Source organism: Cavia porcellus, unplaced genomic scaffold (genome assembly GCF_034190915.1).
Source record: "Cavia porcellus strain 051 isolate PalLab524CR breed Dunkin Hartley unplaced genomic scaffold, mCavPor4.1 scaffold_16, whole genome shotgun sequence".
In the NCBI taxonomy this organism is placed as follows: Eukaryota; Metazoa; Chordata; class Mammalia; order Rodentia; family Caviidae; genus Cavia; species Cavia porcellus.
In genome coordinates this window covers 29438283-29462276 of record NW_026947499.1, presented here as the reverse complement: position 1 = coordinate 29462276, position 23994 = coordinate 29438283, and the positions used below count along the sequence as shown (strand labels likewise).

The 23994-nt window shown below is 53.6% G+C and overlaps 1 protein-coding gene across 2 annotated transcripts; it reads right to left on the bottom strand.

Annotated features, from left to right (window-relative positions):
* Positions 1 to 9813: 9813 nt before the first annotated feature.
* Positions 9814 to 22029, bottom strand: Scarf2 (scavenger receptor class F member 2). 2 transcript variants are annotated; one of them, XM_063226084.1, is made up of 12 exons: positions 21752 to 22028; positions 16382 to 16440; positions 16190 to 16291; positions 15476 to 15995; positions 15150 to 15368; positions 14900 to 15028; positions 14293 to 14396; positions 14107 to 14212; positions 13805 to 13920; positions 12435 to 12587; positions 10930 to 11511; positions 9814 to 10844 (listed from the first exon to the last, which is right to left on the bottom strand). In XM_063226084.1, exons 1-12 carry the CDS (start codon positions 21910 to 21912, stop codon positions 10621 to 10623), a joined length of 2475 nt encoding a protein of 824 aa, XP_063082154.1. In that variant the 5' UTR covers positions 21913 to 22028; the 3' UTR covers positions 9814 to 10620. The 2 variants fall into 2 exon arrangements, with proteins under 2 accessions (XP_063082154.1, XP_003478416.2); XM_003478368.4 differs by having other exon boundaries at positions 9814 to 11511; positions 21752 to 22029.
* Between the last annotated feature and the right edge of the window lie 1965 nt (positions 22030 to 23994).

The window sequence follows — 23994 nt, the reverse complement described above, 5'->3', positions numbered from 1 at the left end:
GCACTTGGGCAGGATGCTAGGTTCAGGAGAATGGGCGCAGTGGGGCTATGGGTGTGTCTGGCAGCTTGCCATCGCTGGCCAGTGCTGGGTAGGCTGGGCACTGTGGCCTGCGGGGCCTCTCCTGGCATCACCTGGCTCAGGTGAGAGTGGAGGCCCCACCATAGGGCCCAGGGAGGTGACTGGCTCTGAGCTATCCCACATGGGGCTATTGTACAAATCCTTTTCTGGAGCTCTGCACAGACAGTTTAGGTGTTCCTTACTGAAGATGGAGCAGTATCCTGAGAAATCCATCATAAATTGAAAATATTGTAAATTTAAGATGGATTTATGCCACTTAACCTACCAGACTTCACAGCTTAACACTGTAGGCTATGCGGTTGTTTCTCTTTCTGCCTGGGAGCGGCTATGGTGACACATGCCTTCAATCCTAGCACTCAGGAAGCTGGGGTGAGAGAATTGTCGTGAGTTCAAGGCCAACTTGGAATATATAATGAGATCCTGTCTGAAAAGAACAAACAAACCAAAGGTAGGAAAAATAAAACACCTGGGGCTGAGGATTTAGCTCAGTGGCATAAGCGCCTGCCTTGCAAGTGTGTGGTCGGGAGTTCAATCCCCAGTACCGATAAGAAAGAAAAAGACAAAAAAAAAAAAAAAAAAAAAAAAGTCAAATTATTAGCTGGGCAGCCCGAGCTCATGGCGATGCTCTGTCTCAAAAACATAAAAATAAATAAATAAATAAATAAATAAATAAATAAAATTAGCATTGGCTACCACTACCAAAGCAACACTTGGATTTTGTTTGAAAAAACCAACATGTCAACATCAAAACTTTTTTTTTCCTTTGCATTCAGATGGCCATGGGTCCATCTGACAAACAGAGACAAAGACAGAGACAGAGGCAGAGACAGAGACAGAGACAGAGACAGAGACAGAGAAGGCTCAGATGGCCCAGAATTACAGATGGCTCATGAGGAATACACCAAGACCCATTTCTTTCATCCCGAAACACCAACCCCTTCTACCAAGGAAAATGCCAGCTGTAGTTTGTTGTTCATGTGTTAAAGGTTTGCTCCTCAGACCACGGTGTAATTGGGAGGTGAAAACTTTATTAAGTGGCAACAGAAGACAGAGATTAGGTGTGGCAAATGCTGGCAGGAGAACAAAGTATTAACTGTTAATTATAAAGACCCCAGAACCTGTGCACAGAACAGTTCCCAAAGCCCAGCATGTGGCCTTCCCTGGAGAACTTCAGCAGGTTTTCAACAGGATGGCCTAGACCCGACCTCAGCCTGAGCCCTGGGATCGCAGCACCCTCTCAGGACCGGTGTGGAGACGTTCTCCTGGGGTTCCCGGAGATTTGGGCGGGATAGAAGGACATAGACATCATCAGGAAGAGCTTGCTATCCTGACTTGCCGCACCGTAGCCCACCCTGCTTTCTCCAGGCTGTTTTTTCATCTTGCTTTTTCCTTTTACTAGGCCCAAATTCACTCTGCAGAGCCAGTTTCTCCCTCACTCTTCATTTTTACTTTTTAAAATAAACTTTGCCGCTGCTTTTTGCTCTTTGAATTCAATTCTTTGTTTGAGATGGGAAGAAGCCGAAATCCAACTTCAGTAGGAGAGGTGTGCAACCTCAAACCTGGCAACATTTGATTGGTGAGCCATTTTTAGAAGATGCTACTGGATAGCAGTAGGGCTTAGGGACAGGCCTCCAGGTCACTGAGGGTGTGCCCTCCAAGGGGACAGTCGCCCCTTCCACTTCCTGTCTTTTGCCCCTTTACCATGAGATGAGTGATTTTGCTCCACAATTCTCTCTCACCATTTCCATCTATGATATTTGAATCCTATGGGTTCATCTGATCATGGAGGGAAATCTCTAAAACTGTAAGTCAAAATAGAATCTTTCCCCTTAAAAGAAAACTAGCTCAGGTTTTTGTGAAAATAACAGAAAGTTGACTAACATCCAGTATTTCAGAATTTCCCTGGCCATCCACCTCCTCCCATCCTGGCACTGGAAACTCTATAACCTGGGATTTCCCCATAATCTAGTTTTCAAGTAAGCCCCCAACCTTCTCTAAAACAAATTAGATAAAACATCCAAACCCAATCCTCAAAAGGTGGAGTCCCCTTTGTAGTCCCCAAGCTCAGGCAATAGCAACTACTTCAACCCTGCATAGCCTGGGATATAACATGCCCCAGACCCTGGCACCCACTGAGGACAATTGTCCATTGATTCCCACACACTGAACAACATTTTTTTAAACCTTAATTGGCAGGCCAAGGATATAGCTCAGTGGCTGCCTGGCAGGTGCAAGGTCCTGAGTTTGATTTCTGGTATCCGAAAACAACAATAAAACCCCCCTAACTGACATATTTCTCCAGACTCTACTAAATTTAAGGGAGTACACTGTGTTGTTACCATACATAAGGAAGACACAGTCGGCTTACCTTGACCATCATCATAACAGCTGTTTGAACACTCTCATGGTTCTGGCTCGCTCTTCTCTTGGGTTTTCAAATGCAGTACTGGCTGGATGCTGTAGTTGGAATTAAATCAAAACTTTGACCCTATAGTATTGGTTTTTCCAAATAGGTCCCTGAGGACAGGCCCAAGTCACTAAAATTGTTAATGTGGTACAATATAAAACAGATTTCAAGAATTGAGACCCTCACACAAGATAAGAGAAGGAATAATTATCCCTACTGCTTTCTTTATTTTACTGCCCAAGTTGTCCTATTCTTCAACCCCAAAGAGCAAATGATGTCTTATTGTGTGACCTGAACCAGTGGTCCATTAAGGTCCCAGCTTTAACAAACTGAAATGATAAAGGCCATTCAGGCTTCCAGGGGCCAATTTTGGGGTTGGTTTGCTTACAGTGCTATACAATGCTTATTGCAAGAGCCTTTGCTTACATGCATTTTTGTCTTCTTCAGGATTTGGGGGGTTTTGTTTTGAGACAGGGTCTCCCTAAATCCCCGAAGTGTCCCTCAAATATCATAATCCTGCCTTAGCCTTCTGAGCAGGTGGGATTATAGACTGGGACCACAATGACTGACCTCTGTTTTATTTTTGTGGTAAAACATATATCACAAATGTTGCCTCTCCTTTAGAATTTGTCTAAGCAGATTTTCTGGGTTTTGTGGGAAATCTTCTCCATAAAAAATAATACATCACATAAAATGCATCTATCTTTTAGTTCATTGGCATCAGGTATATTCATCTATTTTCAGAACTTTTTAATCATCCCAAACTGAAAACTTTGCCCCCGTTAACTCCCATCCTCCCAGCTCCTGATAACTAAATTCTACTGTTTTTAATTCTATTTTTATTTATTTATTCATTTTTGAGACAAGCTATTGCTGTGCCCCACCCAACTGGGGATATATTCATCATTGATGATTCTGGCACCATGAATTGTAGTGCCAACTTCATATCAGCACTGTCCTTCATCTTCTGGTTTTTCCCACTTGGCCATGTTCACTTTGGGGAATAACCTTGGCCTGAAACCCACAGCCTTTGGGACGTTCCCACCTGGCAACGGGGGCAGAGCTAAGATGCTTCTTTCAGAGGGACTCTTATTTGCAGCTGTTTCTGCTGACACCCCGGGCGGCCACCATAGGTGATGGTGGCAAGATGGCAGCCTCTGTTTTAGTGAGGGCTGTGAATGCCAGAGTGGCTCCCTTGCTTCCCAACGTCCTGACAGTGCCATTCAGAACTCTGAGTGCAAGAAAAAGAGTGTAAGAGCTGTTATCTATTGATTTACTCAACTCCATTCTGGCCTTTGGCTCAGGAGAAGGTCTGGTTATTTAAAAAAAAAAAAGCATGAAAAAAGACAGCTGCAAGAAAAATGTGCTTGGGGCTGGGGGTTTAGCTCAGCGGCATAAGCGCCTGCCTTGCAAGCAGGCAGTCGTGAGTTTGATCCCTGGTACTGATAACAGCGAAAAAGAAAAATGTGCTTGAGGAAAATTGTGTTCTGCAAGAAAACACAGAGTAAACTCTTAGACGACATTCTTCTGGAAGAGGTTTAACTGGTATGTTGATGATCCTTATCCCAAGTATCACAATGGAACAAACCTGAAAGTATAGATCAGAAGTTTTCAATTGTTAGTGAATCTGTATCTTTGTGCATGATGTTTTTGCAAAAATGACTAAATGTAAAATTTCATAAATTTTACTAACTGATACGTAAACATAGAGTACTAATGTTCAGTTTATGAAACTTTTAAGGGATTAAATTCCCAGATTTGGTCAAGGAACTAGAGGTTCAAAGTTGTGCATTATGTTTAATGAATAGTTGTTCCAGTTTAGGTTTATTGAGTTGAGTGCAAGAAATCTCAAGTGAGGAGAAACAGGAAGACTCAAGTTAGCTCAGACAGTGTGTGACACTGTACTATTAAGGGTGTGTGTCTGGGAACTCAAGGACCAGCTCCCCAGCTTGGCCTCCCACCCAGAACTCACCCCCGGGCCTCAGAAAGAGCAGACCAGATGGTGCTCCTCAGCAAGAGACTGTAGATCTTTAAGGCTCAGGCTCTGCCAAGCTTCTCTTAAATTACTGACTCTCTACTTACCAACCGAATTCACAGCTTTTGTTTATGTATAGTTTCTATTCCATCTTAACAGGTTTGGTTTGCACCTTTGAGGTTCTTTTCTGCATCATGACCTTCAGATCCTGTCTCCTGTCTCAAAGTGGCAAGTGTTTCAAAGTGGCAAACATCTCTAACTGGACCAGCTTCCATTTTTATCCCACCACCCAGTGCCACCATCCAGTGTAGGCATTAGCTGTTCTTAGGTTAGGAGCCCACCCCGGCCCATTTAACAGGTTTGTGTGCAGCAAAAAGTATCTGTGAGCAGTTCTGCTTAGAAGTGACCACAGGCTAGCAACGCTCTTAGCATCCAGTATATTGGATTCACTATTCTCATAACTAAACAACTAAGTTTGGTGCAGGACTTTTTTATAGAAAAATAACTGAAATAGCTTTTCAGCATGTCCTTCATTGAAACAGAAGAGGCTAAGTGAAGATACTCAAGCTTTGAAAGATACTTTTGTTCTTAAATATTAGTGTATTCGAGATTTTGTATTTTCATTTGTAAGGACAAACTACCAAATTTTCTAAAAATGCATTGGAGAAACTAAAGGAGAAAAGTAATTTTAATCATTTTAGAAATGATGCAAGAGTTCAGAAATGATGCAAGAGTTCAGCACTGTTTATTTGAAGAGGCAGCGGTTCTCAATTGTCCCATCAGAATCATCTATCTGGGAAAGCAGGTGCACTTTGCCTAGTTGAAAACCATTGTTGAACAGAATATGGATGTCTGTCTTAAGTCATTTACTGCGATAGTTGGTGATGGTAAGATGAAATTCCTCTGATGTTAATAGAATAAGATAACCAAATTGAAATTCTGTGGTTTCCTTGAAACCACAGGGTATTTCTTGAAAGCTGTGTGTTCCTTAAATGGAAAGGGGGTAACAATAGAATGTGCTAAAATCAGAGAAAAAAAACATATTACCATAGGCAACCACTAGATGGTGCCACGAATTCATTTCTGTCTCGCCAGCAAGCAGCTCTGTTCAACCAGGTCCTCCAAATGGCCCACGTAAAATTACAAGGGAGCCCTGCCACAGGGAAGCAGTGTGCTTGGTATGCGATTGTTAAGGGTTTAGAATGAATGCCTTCTGTGCACACCTCGCCCCTCAAAATGCACAACAGGTCAGTAATAAGAAGCCCCCACTGAAATATTTCTTGTAGGGATGTAGGTGACAGAAATCTTCAGAATTACCGAATCCCCAATACACCAGGACGACCATCTGACTACAAAGACTTCTGTGATTTCCTGGCTGATGCATACCTGAAGGTCCATTACTGACCCCAAAGTCATTACAAACCCAGGAAGATCCAAGACCTCCTAACCCCAACTTCTTTTCTCTTTTTCTCCTCTTTCCCCTCCTCTTCCTCCTCTGCCTCCTTCTTTTTGTTTTGTGTTTGTTTTTGTTTTCTTGAGAGAATTTCGCTCTGCAGTTCAGGCTGGTCTTGAACTTGAAGCAATCTGCCTGTCTCCGCTAGTGCTAGGATTACAGGTGTGCCCACCATGCCTAGCTCTTCTTTTTGACTGTGCTGGGATGGAACCCAGGGTCATACATGTTAAGTAAGCTGTCTACTACATGCCCGACCTGGACCAACTTCTTTACAACCAGGTGAGTGCCTCAGCCTTGCACACAGGCTCATCCTGATTATACCCTCACCCAAAAATGATGATCTCTGCCCAGCATCCGTGGGACAAGTGCACATGAAGGCACAAGTACAACCCCAGGTGGAATCATCCACAAGTTCACATTCCATTGTCACCCCATCAAAGTCTCATTCCTAACTCCCTTTCCTCTGCCTACTTTGCTCCTCCCGAAACCTCTCAGCTGACCTGCACACATTCATTCACTTGGCCTTCGATTCTTTTTCTTCTGTTCCTCAGAACACTGCTCTCCTAACCCCAGCCCTGACACACTAGTGCTTCTGGCAGGGGTCACCTATCATTTGCATGCAAACCATATGTAAAGACCAGGCCATACTTTGAAGCATCTCATATACCTTCCTGTGCGTCAAGATGTGTGTGTGTGTGTGTGTGTGTGTGTGTGTGTGTGTGTGTGTGCACATTTCTATGGATATGGTAGCATGTGCCCAGTTTAAGTATGTATTTCCTTGTTTTGTTCCTCTAGTGGAGTGTGTGTGCTGGCTGCTGTGTGTGTGTATGTGTTATTTTTGTCAGCTGCTGTTTATCTTGGTGTGTGTGTCTATTTCTGGCAAGTCAGGTGGTATCTGTTTTCAAGATGCGGGTCTGTTCACTGTGTCTCTGGCGGTGATGCGTGTATGTGCGTCTCTGGTGGGTGCTGACTGGCGTTTCTGTGTGTCAGATGATGACGTGTGTATATTTGTTTTGTAGTATGAGGTAAGTTTCTGTGAATGTGGTGGGGTGCAGGATGTATGTTGATGCTTTATGTCCAGTGGTGTGTGTATGCTATCAAGGGTTGTGTTTGGCAAGCAGATTGTGACGTGTCTCTGTGACAGGATGTACATATGCAGGATATCTGTCTCTTTTCAGTGTGTCACAGGAACTACGTCTGTCCAGCAGCAGCTGACGCCTCAGCGTGCACCTCTGATGTGATCTGTTTATATGATGTGTTTCTGCCTTTCTCTGTGTCTGGTGAAGTGTGTGTGTGCTGCAGGAGTATCTGCCTTGAGTTCCCATGTCTAGTGGCTATATTGTACATTTCAGTGTGCACATCTTTTGTTTCCATGAGTCATGGATGTATCCTGCAGGCTGAGTTCCTGTTTTACTGTGGGTTGGCCGACACATATGTGAGTGCAGTGTATATCTCTCTCCACACGCATGTGCAGTATGTCAGTGGTTTTAAAAATGGTGGACTGTGCATTTGTGCTGAAGGGTGGGTACCCATTTCTGGCCAGCAGAGGGTTGTGTTTGTGTCTAGCAGCTTCTGTGTGTTGAAGGCAGATGTGTGTGCAATGACAGATGAATGTCTGTTTCTTTGGGTACAGCTGTGGGAGGTACACAGGGCCTCCCTGTGTACCTATCTCTGTCTCAGAGTTCTGGTAGCTTGTGTACGTGTGTGTGTTTCAGACTGAATGTGCTGATGTTTGTGTGTGTCTAGTGGTGAACATATGTGTATTGCAGGGCAAGTGGCTGCTGGTTTGGCTTTGTGTTTGTAGGCGGCCCTGCCTCTTTGTGTGATGTGTGCTGCATCCCTGCTGGAAACCAGACTGAGCCTAGGCCCTTCTCCAGTCTCCACATTCCTTCGTGCTCTGTGCTACAGAAAATATTTGCATTTTCCACGACTCATAATTTTTCCTCCTCAATCGCTACCAGATGTGGGTCCTGTGGTCCCCATCCCCATGGCAACGGAGGTTCCAGCAGCTGCGGTTCCCTTTTGTGGCGCCTGCCCCTGGAGCTGGCACTGCTGTGAGCCTTGAGGGGGTGGGGAAGAGCTGGTGGCTTTGAAGGCAGAGGAGAGTTGAGGGGACCCTCCTGGGGTAGGAAGAGGGCAATGGAGACTGAACACTGGGAGAGGGGGTTCCTGCTCTGTGAGGTGCCCACTGAGGAACTCCACAGGCTGGGCTTCAGATGTATGAAGGGCTCATGGAACAGGGGGAGGAGAGGCCCCAGGAAACCTTGGTCACTGAGATTCCCCTAGTCTCAAATTATGCTGGTCCAGGCTGGGGGGGACAGAGCAGAATTAGGGATTGGGGGATCAGGGAGCAGCAGCATTGGAGCACAATGGTTTTGTTGGAGGGGGAACATATAGGTAGGCGGGCAGCCTAGCTGGGGGAGGTGACGCACGCCTCTAATCCCAGCATTCAGGAGGCTGACTCAGGAAAACGAGTTCAAGGCCAGCCTAGGCTGCATAGTGAGTTCAAGGCCAGTCTGGACTATGTAGTGAGACCCTGTCTCGAAAGAAAGAAAGAAAGAAAGAAAGAAAGAAAGAAAGAAAGAAAGAAAGAAAGAAAGAAAGAAAGAAAACAAAACACCAAAAGAAAGTTGTGGACTAAACCCGCGAACTGCCTACCTCTGTATCCCCTTGTGTCAATGTCCTGCCCTTGCTGGCCCAGCTTATCTTCTTACCCTCCTGGCTGACTCTGAGCCTGTGTCATCAACTCCAGTAGTCAGCGTGGCTTGGTGCCTAAGTAGATCAGAGCCCAGCCAGCCACAGGGTCACAGCTTGGAGGGTGCCCAGCCAGCCAAAGGAAGCAGTGTGGCCCAGAGGCAGGCAGTCCGTGTCCCATGCACTGCCTGGGCAGAGCAGACACAGGGACTGCATGGCCATCAGCTGTTCTGATGTCTTCCCCCGCTGGAGCAGCATGCCATCTCCGTTTGAGTGACTGTGCCCCTGTGTAGCTGACCGAAGTGGACCAAAGCCTGCAAGTCCTGCAGCATTAGGCAGACAGTGCAGCTGGGTTCTGGGCTGCAGGTCGGATGTAGGGAGTTAGTGGGAGGAGATTTTCTGAATCAGAAGACTTTGAGCTGAGCATCAAAAGATGGGGAAGAAGAAAAAGAAGCCTGCTAGATAGGCAGGAAGAAGGGGAGTCCAAACAGCTTCTGGAACTCCAGGAAACATTTGGAACCGTGGAAAGATTAAAGTATGTGGCTCGGGAAGGTCACATCGGAGGCTTGCCTCTGGCAGTGAAGGTGCTGGGGAACAAAGGGTCACAGATGGAAGCCGGGTCAGAGGGCAGTGTGGCCAGCAGAGTGCTGGGGCTCAGCCCAGGGAGGTTCCCCTCCCCATCCCCTCTGCCTCTCTGGCAGGCAAGTGAGGAGTTTCCGGCTGAGGACAAGGAGCCCATTGAGGGGGACAGCAGGGCTCTGTGCAGAGGCAGACCTTCTTGTTTGTGCGAGATGAGGTCTGGCTGGAGGCTGCACCCTTGGCCCCCTGGCCCCTGGCCCCAGCCTCTGGCCCACCCCAAAACAGCTCTGACCTCCAAGTTCAACAGAGGCAGCCCATGGGAAAGGCACCGAACAGAAGCAGCTCCCACTGCCTGCGGCTCCCAATCAAGGGATTCCCTACCCCGACCTGCTCTGAGCCATTCTTCCCGGGTGGCCAGGCCAGGCTAGGCAAGCCAGGGGAGAGATCCATAAACTTTGATAAACAGATCAGCGAAGGTCAGGCACAGCCCATTTTCCACACGATCCTAGAGACTCACGCCAGACAGTGTGGGTGAAGGAGTGAATGCAGGCATGAAGAAGTCCCATGCAGTTTCTTTAGGGCGATATCTTTGCCAGGGACCCAGAGACAGGTAGTCATCACAGCACAGAGGGGAAAAGAAAGGCACTTTATTAAGAAGCTTTGGCCAAGGCCCTGCCAAGAGGAGCCCATCCTGGGGCCCCTGGATGGGGTGTAAGCAGCCCTGCCAGGGGCATATAAATACATCTTCTCAGGTCACCTCAGTTGTCCCTGGGATTTCCACAGTGAGTAGGGTAGTGGGAGGCTATCAATACCAGCTTGACAGCTGAGGGTGAGGCTAGGAGGCTGGAACTTGGGGTGCAAGGGAGGGGAAGGAGTGGGACAGGCTAGGAGCACTGAGCCCCCTGAGAAGCAGAGACCAGCCCTCCTCCCCAGATAGATGCCCTGGAGTCCGGCCAGTGGAGGTAGCCTTGGGCTACTATCAAGGAAGGAACCCTTCAGCCAGGAGGCGCCAGGCTCTGGGCAGTGAGGGGTAGCTTTTGGTAGAAGTGCTTTTGGTCTCAACCAATGAAAAGGTAGCCCGGGCCAAATACTGTACAGTAAGTGGTGGTCTCTAGGCAGAACTCATCTGATCGTGACCAATGAAACGTGGGTGGTCAGAGAGCTCCAAAACTTGGCCAATGAGGAGAGCCTCCAGCTAAGCGCCAGGCAGGCCTTGATCAAAAGGATGCTCCCACCGAGGAGCAGCTGCTGGGGCTTACGCCAATCAGGCACAACCTCCTGCGTGCCGCTAGGGGCCTCGGCCAAGGGGAGGTCTCCCGTGCCCAGACTGCGCGGGAGACGCCGGGGTCGCAGAACGCGGGGTGGCAAGCAACGCTGCTAAGCCATGGGAAGCTGCAGGTGTGGCAGGGCCGAGCCCCTACAGGGTGGGCGCGCCTACCCTCGGGGGCTCGCCCGCCGCTTCCCGGCTCTTCTTTCGCGGCGGCTTCTGGATAGGGGTCTTCTTTCGAGGGGTCTCGGGCGCCGGCGTGCTGGTCGCTGCCTTCTCGAGCCCCGTGACCTCGGGTGCCGGGGACACGCGGGCGGGCGAGGCTGGCGGCACCGAGCGCTTGGCCTTCTGCGGTGGCGCCGGCTTCTCCCGCGGACCTTGCGCGCCCGAGGCCGCCTCGGCGCGGCCCAGGCTGCGAGTCTTGTCGCGCAGCTCCGCCGCCAGCATGGAGGCGGCCTCGGGCGCGCTGCGCGGAGGACCACAGGCGTCCGTGGGCTCCGAGAGGCCAGGACCGCGGCCTCGCGCTCGGGCCCGGGGCGGTGAGGGCGCGACGGGAGCCAGGACCTCCTCGGCCAGCCCCGGGGGCCTCAGTGTCGTGTCGCGGGGCCGGGGGCTACTGGGCTCCTCCGGCCGCGCCGACGTGTCACTGGGTGTCCGTTTCCTCTTGCTGGGGCTGGGTGCAGGCTCCGGGCCCGGGGGCGATGGTGAGGGCGCTTGGGTCGCGGCAGCGGCGCCGTGCTTGCCATGGATCCAAGACACCTTGGGCTTGGTAGCGGGGTCCGGTGGCGGCGGCTTCCTGCGTTCAGGCGATGGCGACAGCGACAAACCCCCGGCCTCGCCCCTGGCCCGGGCCGGCCGGGCCTCCCGCCGTGCCACGCGTGCGTACAACGCCCCGCCGGGTCCCTCCACGCTGGACGCCGACCGCTCGCTGTCAGAGGACGCAGAGAGCGGAGGTGCCTCCTCTGCCGACGCCAGGGTGGTTAAGAGCGCCGGGGAAGGCACCGGCGCCTCTGCAGGAGCAGAGGGAGCCTCTGGGTCCCGGGTCTCGGCTGCCGCCTCTGACAAGCAGAGTCCGCTGGTTACCAACTACAAGAATAGCTCGGGAAGATCCAACCTACAGGCCAAACCCTCACCTTTCTTCCACTACCTGGCCCCAGGCTGTTGCTATTGCTCGGGGCACATTCATAGCACCATCCATAACTTAGTGTCCCTAGGCGTGCAGCTGACAGCTGGGAAGTGAGGAGCACGTTTTTTAGGGTCAAAGCCTAGCTTTGGCCTGACTTTGCATCCATTCTCCACCACACCCTCAGGTGCCACTATCATTAAGTCTGACCCTCTACCATTTCCCAACTGGGTTCCATTATCCGTTAAGAAGCATGGAGGAGGAGGAAGAAAGAAGAGGTGAAAGGAAGAGGAAGAAGAAGGAGAAGGAGAAAAGGAAGTGGAGGAAGAAGAGGGAAGAGGAGAAAAGAACAGAAAGAAGAGGAGGGAAAGAAGGGGAAGAAGAAAAAAGAAAGAAGAGGAGGAGGAGGAGAAAAAAAGGTTTCTGAGGCTTCGAGGTTAGTCATCTGGCTGAGGTCACCCAGTGTGGTGGTGGTGAAGGGAGAAAAGAGGCCGCCAGCACACCAGCCATTCAGGCTCCTTCCTGTTTGTGGGCTGCCCGCAAAGGTGCCCCTTCAGAACCTCTGGATCCCATTCTTGTTGCCTCTGCCATTGCCTGTTCAGGCCACAAACCTCTCTGCCCCGTTTCATCCAGAAGTGCAGCTGGCCAGTGTGTGACTGGTGACAGGAGACCCCAGCCATTTCCCTACACTGCCCAGCCTTGGGACAGCTGCACTAAGTCTAGCTCTGTGACTAACACCCATGTAACAGTGTCACCACAGTCTTAACTCTCATGCTTCGTGCTCCCACCTCTGGCACAGATCTCATAGTGGGGACACTTCACTGGACTGGAGGCTTGCCCAAGTCAGAGCATACTCACCCTCATGGGGAACACAGTACACAGGGCCTTCATCTGTGGTGTCAAAGGAGGAGAAAGAGGCTCGGGAGGACCAAGATGGTGAGGGCTGATCCAACCCTGAGGGTGGTTCCAGGAAGCTGCAGTTGAGTGTGTTGTCCAGGTCGTGATGGGCCACTGGAGGAGGAGTGAACCAGGGTCCCTGCCTTGCCCCAGACTCTGCCCTCATTGGCCAAAAGTACAAGGAGGGATTAGGACTAGCCCTACCCCAAGACTGCAGGTGGGACAAGAAATTCAACAGGTAGAGTGACACTGGACCAGGTCTGGAGAATAGGTAGTGAACCCAGTAAAGAAAGAGTGTTAGGTGTAAGTGTGTGCCGCCAGAGCTGAAAAAAGATTGGATTGGGGCTGGGGATTTAGCTCAGCGGCATAAGCACCTGCCTTGCAAGCAGGTGGTCATGAGTTCAATCCCCGGTACCGATAAAAGTTAAAAAAAAAAAAAGAAAAGAAAAAAAAAAAAAGATTGGGTTGAAGGGTTGAAAAAAGGTCAGAAAGAAGATGCCTAGAGAGGACACTTAGCTGGGACAGGCCAGCCAGGTTTCCATGCCGTGTTGTTTCAGATCCTGTCTTGCAGAACCTGGGGAGCCTTGGAGCACTGTTGAGCCCAGCTGTACAATGGTAAGACTGCCCTTTGGCTCAGCCCATCTCAGCAGTCTGTACCCTAAACCCTGGCCTGGCCTCCAGGGACCCCAGAGCTGGGTGACTGGTCATCATTCCACAGGTGGGATGTGGGATTCACAGATGCCATGCTGCTGGGCTGACCAAAGGATTTTCTCAGCTGTCTCTTTTACCTCCCAACCCTGAACCTCTTTACCCTCACTCAATCTTCAGAAACAAATAGAAAATCGAGGGAGACAGAATTCATTCTGGTGGGGTGTCAGCACACACAGGAGCAACACAGCCCCCACCCTAGGAGTCCTTGGGCAGGGAGTGAGGGGCCAGTCTGCCAATTTCCAGGTTGCAGGTCTGGGTGGTCTTTCCCTTGGGGCCACAGTATTCCCTTGAACATGGGCCCATGCATTCCCCTGCAACTCTGCACCAGCATGTATAGTATGGACTTACAGCCTAGAGCCCTAGAGCCCCAAGTATCATCTATACAACCCCGCTGCAATCACTCAGGACCCATACCTCCCACACATGCACCTAGGACTCCTGCCTTCTTCCCTAGCCTCACCCTAGCAACATCCCCTATCCTTCCCTCTGGTCGCATCTCCCCTCAGAATGCTCCCACTTCTACCCGAAGCCCTGGACTCCTTCACACCCTTTTCCCAGAAGCCTTCTGCGCCATCGGTGGGTGATTCCTTCAGTGACCTCCGCTATGAGCCCCACCTTACCTACGACTTTGGGTAACTTCTGCCTGCGCAGCGGGATCCGGGGCAGCTTCATGCTGATGCGGCTGAAGCGCCCACACAGGCGATGCGGAGCCTTCTTCCTTCCCAGCGAGAGCTCCCTGCGGGGGCAGGGCCTGAGCGAGGGGGCGGGGCGCGCACAGGGCCGGGGGTGGTTCGAGCTCGGCGGGACCCCAAACACTGGAAGGAGCGGGGCCATGCCCAGGGGCAGGCGGGGCCTGAGCGCGAGAGCGTGCATCCTGGACCACGCGGAGAACCCGGAGAACCGGAGCGGTGGCGGGCCTCACCGGCGGATCGGGTCCTTGCCACGGCAGGCGCAGCAGCAGCCGAGCAGCGAGAGGAGCAGGGCGAGCAGCGCGCCCGCGCCCATCACGCCCTTGCGCTGGTTGGTCTCTGCGGGGGAAGGGGGAACCAGGTCAGCCACGCGCCCACGCCTCCTGCATTCCCGAGACCCACGTTCCCTCCCCACTCACCCAGGTGGCAGGCACCGGTAACCGGGTCGCAGGAGTCCTCGTGGCAGCTGCAGGTCTGAGCGCAGTCCACGCCGTGGTGCCCCATCGGACACGTCATGTTACAGCTGCGGGGATACTCGGGTCAGCGTGGGCCGCCGCAATCCCCACCCCCATGACGCCTTCGCTGGCTCGGGCTCCCTAGTTTTATTCTCTAGGGACCGAAGTCCTCCTACCCTTACAGTTGGGCACATACTGAGTGATCAGTGTTTTAGAAATAAATATGAACACCGTCTGCAGCTGTGATTGCAGCCAGGCTGCAATCCCTTTTTGTGCGTGGTTGAGAAGAGGGCTGCAGGACCAGACCCTGGACTGTAAATGGAGGTCCCAGCTTGCTCTGCACCAGCCCTGGATCATCTCAGGAGCCCAGTGACCATAGGCTGAGCAAATCGTCAGATTCAAATCCAAGCATAGGCTCCAAAGTGCCTATAGTCAATCTCTAGCTGCAGTAAGAGACCAAGGCTGAGGTGACAGCCCAGCCCTGGGTCCTGCCTTGTCGGACCTTGTCTGGCTGGAGCCCTTGGTTTTTGGTGCAAATCCCATTTCTCCTTCTGAGACTCAGGAAACTCACTGGGGTCCGTGGACACCAGGGCTGCAAAGGCAGCGTCCCGACTGGAAGTCACAGTGGCCGCTGGCGCAGTCGGCGCACACGAAGGCGCAGTCCTCCCCGTAAGTGCCATTGCTGCACTTGGTCTCGCACCTTGGAATAAGGGGAGGAGATGTCAGCAGACGTGGAGGCAAACAGACTCAAAGCCCACAGAACCTTCCTCAGAGTCCTAAGGGGCTGCGCGTCTGGGCCGAGGCTGGTACCAGCTGCTCACCGGTCGCCAATCCAGCCAGCGTTGCAGCGAGTACACTTTCCGGTGACGTGGTTGCAGGCGTGCCCGTCGCGGCAGGGCGGGCAGCGGTGACCGCAGCCCTCGCCATAAAAGCCGGCGGCACATGGCTGGTCACATTTGGTTCCGTTCCAGCCGGGTTCGCACGTCAGGCAGCGGCCCTCGGCTACAGTGCACGGCTGCTGGCCTTTGCACTGGCCGCACCTTGGGAAGGGTCAGGAAGCAAGGTGGGAGGGAGCCGAACGTGCCTCCCCGCCCCCATGGGTGGCTGCCCTTTCCCCTCCCCCGCCCCCCGGGGACCCTGATCTTACCGGCGGCGACAGCCCAGGCCATAGAAGCCCGCAGGACAAGGCTCGCGACAGTACTTGCCGCGGTAGCCGGGCTCGCAGGCGCACGTGCCGTCCACGGGGTGGCAGCGGCCGCGGAAGCACTGGCAGTAACGCTCGCAGCGCGCGCCAAATGTGCGCTCGCGGCACTGGCAGCGGCCGCTCTGCTGCTCGCAGGGCGACGAGTTGCAGGCGCACTGATTGTTGCAACTGCGGCCCCACCAGCCAGCGTGGCACTGGCAGGCGCCCGTTTGCGGGTCGCAGCGCGACGTGGCGCTGCAGTAGCATGCTCTAGCGCACTGTGCGCCCCACCAGCCCGGCTCACAGCGGCAAGCGCCGCTCCGTGGGTGGCACGTGCCATGCTGGCACTGGCACGCATGCTCGCAGCGTTCGCCCCAGCGCTGCGCGTGGCAAGTACACTGGCCCGTCACGTCCTCACACTGCCCGTGCGGGTGGCAGATACACCGCTCCTTGCAGTCGGGGCCCCAGAACTGGCGCGGGCACTCTGCAGGGAGAAGGGGGTGGGAAGCTCTGGTGTCTGCGTGGGCAGCGTCCTGCACCCCATCTCCCTCTAGCCTCAGGGTACTGGCCTTCCAGGGTCATGCGGTCTCGGGATCAGGCCTCGCCCCACCCCCAGCCCTCTCCCTCCTTTTCCAATTCCCCGCCCCCTGCCCAATGTCGGCCCCGCCCCAGGCTCACTAGTGTCGCAGTTGGCACCGAAGTAGCCGTGGCGGCAGCGGCACTCGCCGGGCCGCACGCACACCTCGTTCTCTGAGCACGTAGAGTTGCCTTCGCACACCGCTGAGGACAAGAGGATCGGATAGAGCTGCCGAGGGTGTTTTCTTCCTCACCCACCCCAGCTCTGACCTCCCTCCGGGACACCCTACTCACCGATCCCACACTCGTCCCCCTGCTGTTTCCAGCCAGCGCAGCACGTGGGCGCTTGGGAGCTGCGAGCAGAGGAAGGATGGTAGAGCCTGAAACCCGCTTCCTCTAGCCCTTCCCGAGGGCCAGACTGCACCACACCGGGCTCCCCGCCTCACCCGCTTTGCTCTACCTCCCTAAAATATGCCCTGGGGAGGTGGTAACTGCGGAGCTGCCCATGGTGTGAGATTCCAGGTGCAATAGAAAGGCACAAGTTCCAGCACTCAGGCAGTGGGCATCAGAGGGAATGGGGCTCACCTCCAACAACTTCCAAGAGCTTCCCAGCTCACCCGTCCTACCATCTCCCTGGTGTCCTCCTCTCCAGTCTCTAGGCCTGTAAAAAGGGCCTCTGGGAGTCCCAGAAGGAGCAGCAACGACTTGAGGGGTAGGGAGAGGTTCCAGGGCCTTAAGCATCCAATGAAACAAGGGTCTAGAGCATCTCTCAGGATGGGGGACATGGCCAGATGGGTGTCAGGGATCCAGATAATGTGATGCAGCATCTCTGTGGTCCACCAGGACGAGCTGGACCAGAGACACTAGGGCAGACAAGTGGGTGTGTCTACAAAGAAAAGCCCACTTAGCAGAGGGGTCTCCTGGGGTGGTGGAGGCTCACCCATCTGTTAGGGGTGGAGTGGGTACACGGGGAGTCCTTCATGTGCATAAGGAAAGTAAAACTGCGAAGGCCTCAGGACATCAGGGCAAGACTTGGTGTGGAGGAAGGAGAGATCTGGAGTATCTGCTTATTCTTAATTATTTTACTCATTTAATTTTATTTGGCTTAATAAAGTATATGATGTTACCTCAGCAAAAGATATTTTTATTTTTTGGTGATTCTGGGGGTTCAAATCTAGGCCTTGGGGTTGGGTCTGTGACATTAACTCTGTGACATAAGCACCTGCCTGGCAAGCACAAGGTTGAGTTCAGTTCCCAGGGTGCGAACGCGTGTGCGTGCACACACACACACACACACACACACACACACACACACAAAATACACCAAATCTAGGCCTTGAACTCTGTAACTGGGCCAGACCCCAAAGCTCTAGGAGGCCATTTCTAACTGCAACATCAGGTGTGTTGTGCATAAAGGTGTGGGAGTCCTGCACAAGTGAAGTTTTCTTCTTTCCTTTTTTTTTTTTTTTTTGTCTTTTTTTTTTCGTTTTATCGGTACCAGGGATCGAACTCACGACTGCCTGCTTGCAAGGCAGGCGCTTATGCCGCTGAGCTAAATCCCCAGCACCACAAGTGAAGTTTTGACAGCTTCCTAAAAGGATGCCAGGCTACCCAGGGACTGAACTGCAGTGCCCACAGTTGGGGGGCAGGGAGATGAAAAGGGACAGCCATTGAAGCTACATGCTATGGTTTATAGCCGGGCCCACCGCCTCCTCCTGCCCTGCAAAAGCCTTGTGTGTTCATAAGTGGGGCTTTTGGGAGGTACCTGGGTCATGAATGTTTGACAATGGATCAAGGTTGGGTGAGCCTGGATTGGCTTCTAGCTGGGTGAAGCCTGGTGGGAAGAGGTGGGTCACTGTGAGCTGGAAGGGTGTATGTATCCAGCCTTTCTTCTCTCTTAATGCTTCTTGCTGCCTGCCTTGCCATGAGGTCTTTCTCCTCTGCCATGTCATCCTGGCTTGGAGCTAGCCGACTAGAGACTGAAATCTCTACAAACAGTGAGCTAAAATAAACCTTTCCTCCTTTAACTTGTAGGTGTTAAGGATTTTGTCCCAGCAATGAGAAAGTAGCTAAGACACTGCATGTGTTCCTAGAGCCCCATTAGACCTCCAAGAATGTTCTACTGGAATATAGCAGCCATTCACACTTTAGAGAAAAGGAGTACATGTCTTTGGAAGTATCCAAATCTAAAACCATGATGTGGTGGTGAGATGAGTTGGAAGGGGTCCTGAAGACCCTGGTGGGGTAGAACAGACTGAAAGAAAAAGCTGCAACAGGCCCATGTCATGTCCTGCATACTCCTGCTCAAGCTGCGGGAGATGCTTCCAACCATTCCCCAGCCCACAGTAAAGGCCACACTCTGGATAGGGCTCTGAGGCCCCAGGGGAGCCCCTTTTCCATTGGAAGATCTTGGTCTTCCATTAGGCCAAAGTTAGGACCTGGGGAGAAAGACCCATAAAATCCCAGATTAGGGGAATAGGCCCAGCATATTTTCCACAAAGAAAACTGGAAACCACAGATAGGAACATAATATAGGACTGGATTTTCCTCTTCCTACTGTCTCCTTTCATCCAGCCCCACCTAAGGGCTCCAAGGAACCCACGTGCAGCAAGACCTGATTCCACCAGCCCATCCTCTTCTCCTGGTGGCCTGGTCTCTGGATGGAGATCTTACCCAAATGTCCTTCCTACAAGCAACCTTGATAGGTAGCCTGCTGGGGTGGCCCCAGAAATGCTGACCATATCTACCCTGGACAGTTTGGTATGTGACTCTGTGGCTAGAATGTTGGTTTTAGGGCCACATTCAACTGGGTTTGATGCCTAGGCCTGCCATACTGGATGACTTGCTGTAGGCTCCCTAGCTATGGAACAGGGCCCATGGGTTTGGAAGGAGAATTAAGAGAGCCAAGATATGTGGTGTTTAGTACATTCTAAGAACTCCACTGAAGCTGTGGTTTACATCAGGAAGCTGAGTCCCATTTGTCATTACCCCAGCACAGTGGGCACCCATGTCTTATCGTAATAGAGCTAACAGCCACCAGCAGGACACAGCCCATTTGGGTTAACCAAAAACAAAAGCTAAATCCCAGGCCCAAATCTTTCCTTCCAGGAACAGCTAGCAGAAAAGGCCAGGCAAACCCACAAACTCAAGATCTTATAAAGGTAAGACAACAAAAGATGGCTCCAGTGGGCACGCTCTTCCTCAGTGGCGGACTTACAAATACACCTGCCCCTGGACAGTATCACTACACGGAGAAGTCACGGAGGTCTCACATTCAACTTACTTAAAACTGAACTCTTGACCTTCTCTGGAACCAAAGCCTTCTCCATCTCAGGCCATCCCTGTCCTTTCATGACCCAGGAGGCATCAGAGGCCTCTCTGACATCCACAACAGATCCATGGAGAGAAATATACCTGCTTTCTCTTCCAAACTACATCTAGAGTACAGCCAAGTCTCCCTTACCCTGCACCAGCCTCCAGAGAGTCACTTTGCACCTCATGGTGCCTCTTGACTTCCTAGCTGCCTCCCAGTGCATCTGCCACCTGGCAGCCAACCCTGGTCACATCCCACCCTTCCTCTGTGCAAAAAACCCTGGGTTCCAACTGCCTCACACAAGAAAGCCAAGGCCTCACAACAAGGAGCAGCCCCCTTGTGGCCTGCCTGGCCTCGCTCCCAGGTTCTCTTCAACCATTGCCCTCCTGGGTGCTGCACCGCCCTGAGTGGTTTATTGTGCTTTCCAGTGTGCCCTCTGGATTTGGAGCCTTGTCCCAGACACCCACAGGTTCCCTCCTCCTGTCCTGCAGGCCTGGGCTCACTCACTGTCTCCTCTGTGGGTGTCTCCAGGTTATCCTAAAACATCCCTACTCAGTGCTTCGTCCTGCCACCACCCCTGCCGCGGGTCAAACCTAGGCTCTCACCAATGCTAAGCAAATCCTCTAGTACTGAGCTGTACCCTCAGCACCCCAGCCCCAGGACTTGCTAGATGTCTAGTCTCACCTGCTTTGCTTTCTGGGGTACAAGTCTCCCCCACCACAGGCACACTCATGTCTCCCTGACCTCTTTGAAAGATAACAAGGGCAATGCCCAGACTCCACACTGGAAGTGTCCTGAGTGACTCTCCTTTCCCTAACCACATATCACAGTAACCATTCCTAAACCCCCCGAGGTGGGTTCCATCACCAACTCCATTGTACAGAAGTGGAGACAGACCCAGAGAAGTTAAGGATTTGCTGAGGTTCACACAGCTGGGCAGGGGTGGCATCAGAATCTGAAAAAACTCTGGCTCTTGGTTACAGAAACAGCCGGACTCCCGAAGGAGCTGCTAGGAGGCTCCGAAGGCTGCCGTGCTCCAGCTCCATGCTGCCACCGGATCTTCATCCCTGGACCGGGCCCCGGTTAGGGGAGGAGGACTGGGCCGGCAGACAGCAGGACGGCGACCGAGCCCTCCCCCTCTCCAGGCACGGCCTGCCCGCCCCTACCGCCGCTGCATTCCTGGGCGGCCCGAGAGGCGGCGGCGGCGGCGGCGTCGATGCGAAGCAGATGGCGGGCTGGGCCGGCCCTCGCCCGGAGGCGGGGCTCGCAGCGGGGACCCCAGTTCGAAAACCCAGCGCGGCGGCCTGATTGCCCTTGTCTATGGCGACCCCCGAGGACCTGGACTCAGCCTTCTCCGACCTTGCAGCCCAAGGCGCCCCAAGGGGACCAGCCCGGAGTCCCACGGCTGCCTCTCCCGCTGCCCGCAATATGCGCCCCGCCACCCCTAGTTCCGCCAAGGCGTTCCCACGCGCCCCCTCCTCGCCGCAGGCTGAGGCGCCCTTGACCTCGCCGTGGGCTTAGACCCGCCAACCTCAGCGTCCCTTGACGCCTGCGCCCACTCCTGGAGTCCTATCCTGGGTTCTTCGCCCTCAGATCAAGCGCCAGGGTCCGCTGCCCTCCTGCCAGGCCTGTGCTCTACCTGTCCCATACCAACCTCCCCGGCCAGATCCTCGTGGCGCCCCACAGCTGCTGCTCCTCCACGCATCCAGCGTCGCTACCCACCGCGAGGCGCCCACAGTCCCTACACCCTGCCATCCCCTGCAATCCATCATTGTCCTTTCGACTCTGATTTCTGGTCCACTTAGCGCCGGCAACTCGAAGCTTTCACCTTGGTCACCACCCTCCCTCCACCAGCGCTCTTTCTAAAACAAACCTGACCTTGCAGGTCTCGCCCGCCTGAAGACCCCTGGCTCTGGCCTCTTCTTCTTCCCTTGGACCCTCCTCCAGCCCGAGCTGAGATACTAGCGCTCCTGGCTTTTGCATATGCCATTCCTTCAGCTTGAAACACCCTTCCTCGGCTTCTCACGGCAGCCTTCACAATCCAATCCTAAAGTCCCTTTTACAGATCTTTCCTGAAGTCTTGGACACCATGTGCCACCCCCCTCGCCCCCGCACCACAGTCACTCTGCTATCTCTCCTGGTGACCTCTGGTCCAGGGTATCCTGGGATGCACCTTCGTGGCCAGGCGCCCTGGAACAGAGCGGGCGACGGCGAGGGCGGCCAGAGGGCCCCCTTTATTTAGCGTAGGGAGGTCCCGGGCGCCCCCGCCAGTGCCAGGCGCTGCCACTCCCTGTCCCCGAGCGAGCGGCCCGTTAGCTCTGTCCCCTCCCCCCGCCAGGCCCGGCTCCTACCCGGGCGCACGGCACACGTTTCGGCCGCGCGGGTTCAGCTCCTGGGGCGCCGCGGGGCCGGGCAGCAGCCAGAGTAGCAGGAGTAGCCAGAGCGGCGGCGGCGGACCCCGGGATCCCCGGCGCCGCGCCGGCCCGGCCCCCCGGGGCCCTGCGCCCTCCATGCGGCGCGGGGCAGGCGCGGGTGGGCGCGGGCGCGGGTGCGGCCGCAGCTAGAGCGGCCGGAAGCGGAGTGCGAGGCCGGGCGGGGGGCGGCAGGAGGGGCGCCGGGCCGGGCAGGAAATTCCACATCGGCTCCCTGATCCGGGGCCAGCAGCGGCCGGCCAGCGCAGCGCCCGCCCCGTGCGCCAGACCCCACCCTCCGGCCGCGCACCCGCCCCCGCCGCGGCCCCGCCCCCACCTGGCGGCGCCCGGACTCGGGCGAACTTGCAGGAGACCCTGGAGGTTTGAAGGAGCGGAAGGGGCGCCTGCCTCCCCTTCCCAGACGTCCACGGGGGAGCCGTCCCGGAGCGTTCCCGGCCGGCCAGGCCCAGGGCGGGAAGATGGGAGACAGTTGGACGTCGTCAGCCCCACTTCAAGAGCCTCATAACCGCCCTGGACCCGACGGCCCGGCCCGCAAGCGGCCCTCAGGCTCCTGGACCGCCTGGCCCCTTTCCGGAGTGTGCCTTCATCTCCTTCTCGCTCGCTCTTGGCACAATCGAAGCGCCCCAAGGACTGAGAGAGCAGGGTGCTGGCGACCTGTGGATACACTGTGTGCACCGGGCCCGGGGTGGAGAGATGGAGGTAGAAATGCCCAGGCATGGGCTGTAATGGAGTGTGGAGGTAAAAGCTGGGAGCAGTATGGAAGTCAGAATGATGCTCTGCTGCCCTCGGCCTCGTAAAGGGTCAGGGAGCCTCGGTTTAAGAACACTATGGAAATGCAGAGGGAAAAGTCCAGACGGATCCTGCTCCGAGGCTGGAGAGTGGGAACCCCGATATCAGAGGAGATAAATGGGTTAACTTGTCTCTAGCATTTCTTTCACTTTCCTTCCCCAGTACCTCACTCTCTAAATAATTCACTGCTAGCATCTTATTTTGTTTTTGTTTTTTGAATCTGGGTACCCGTTTGTAGTTCAGGCTGGTCTGGAACTATGTAGCCCAGGCCAGCCTTGAACTCACAGACATCTTCCTGCCTCAGCCTCTCCAGTACTGGAATTACAAGTGTATTTCACCACACATGGCTATAGTCATCTTTCTCAGCAAAAGGGGAACAAGAACATCAATTATAAAATTTCTTTATCAGGATGTTTTGTTTTGTTTGGACAGGGTCTCACTGTTCTGTTCAGGTTAGCCTAGCCTCAGATTTGCTATATAGCCCAGGCTGATCTGAAACTTTTGGTGAAACTCCTGCCTCAGCTTCCTGAGCGCTAGGATTATAGGCCTGTGCCACCACACCTGGCTAGTACTTTTTCCCTTAGATTCAAAGGAACCAGGATGTCTGGTGACTTTTAAATGACAGTAAGATGCTCCTTAAAAGAGCTGGTTGCTGTAGAATTAATGACCACTTTGGTGCCTACCTGGCAATGGCTAAAAAATACTTGTCCCAAATACGGTATAAACTTAGGGCCTAAGGCCCCTGGGCAGGATGGAACTTCAGCTTACCTACCCAGTGCTAGTAACACTCTCTTCTCCCATCATTCTCTTGAGTTATTAGCGTCATCAGGCCCCAAAAGAACCAAATCTTTAGGGGCCGGGGATTTAGCTCAGTAGGTATAAGCACCTGCCTGACAAGTGCAAGGTTGTGAGTTCAATCCCTGGTACCACAAAAAAAAAAAAAAAAAAGAACCAATTCTTTTTAGTTTACAACATACAAAGCCAAGGGACAATGTGGGCAGAGGCCCAGGTCCAGGGTGCCAAGAAGGAACCCTGGGTTCAGGGAGCTGTAAGGGCCAGGCTCCACTCCAGGGTCCTAGTGCAGGCAGGTTGGGCAGCCAGGTCCCAGCAAGACTGTCTTTTGGGGACTGGGGGTGGGAGGGCCTGAGCCTGGAAAGTAACAAGCTGGTGGTACAGGGAGGGATGAGGAGGAGCAGACTGGGAGGTTAGGAACTCTGGCTCAGCCCTCAGTCGTGCTGAAGGGGCTGGGAGGGAGGGGAAGTCCAACCAATGTGATCATGAATGCAAACACTTCTTGGGAACAAGTAAACAGGCCAATCACTTCTGAGCAGCTCAGCCTGGGCACTGCCCTGACCTCAGCAGTGCCCTTTCTC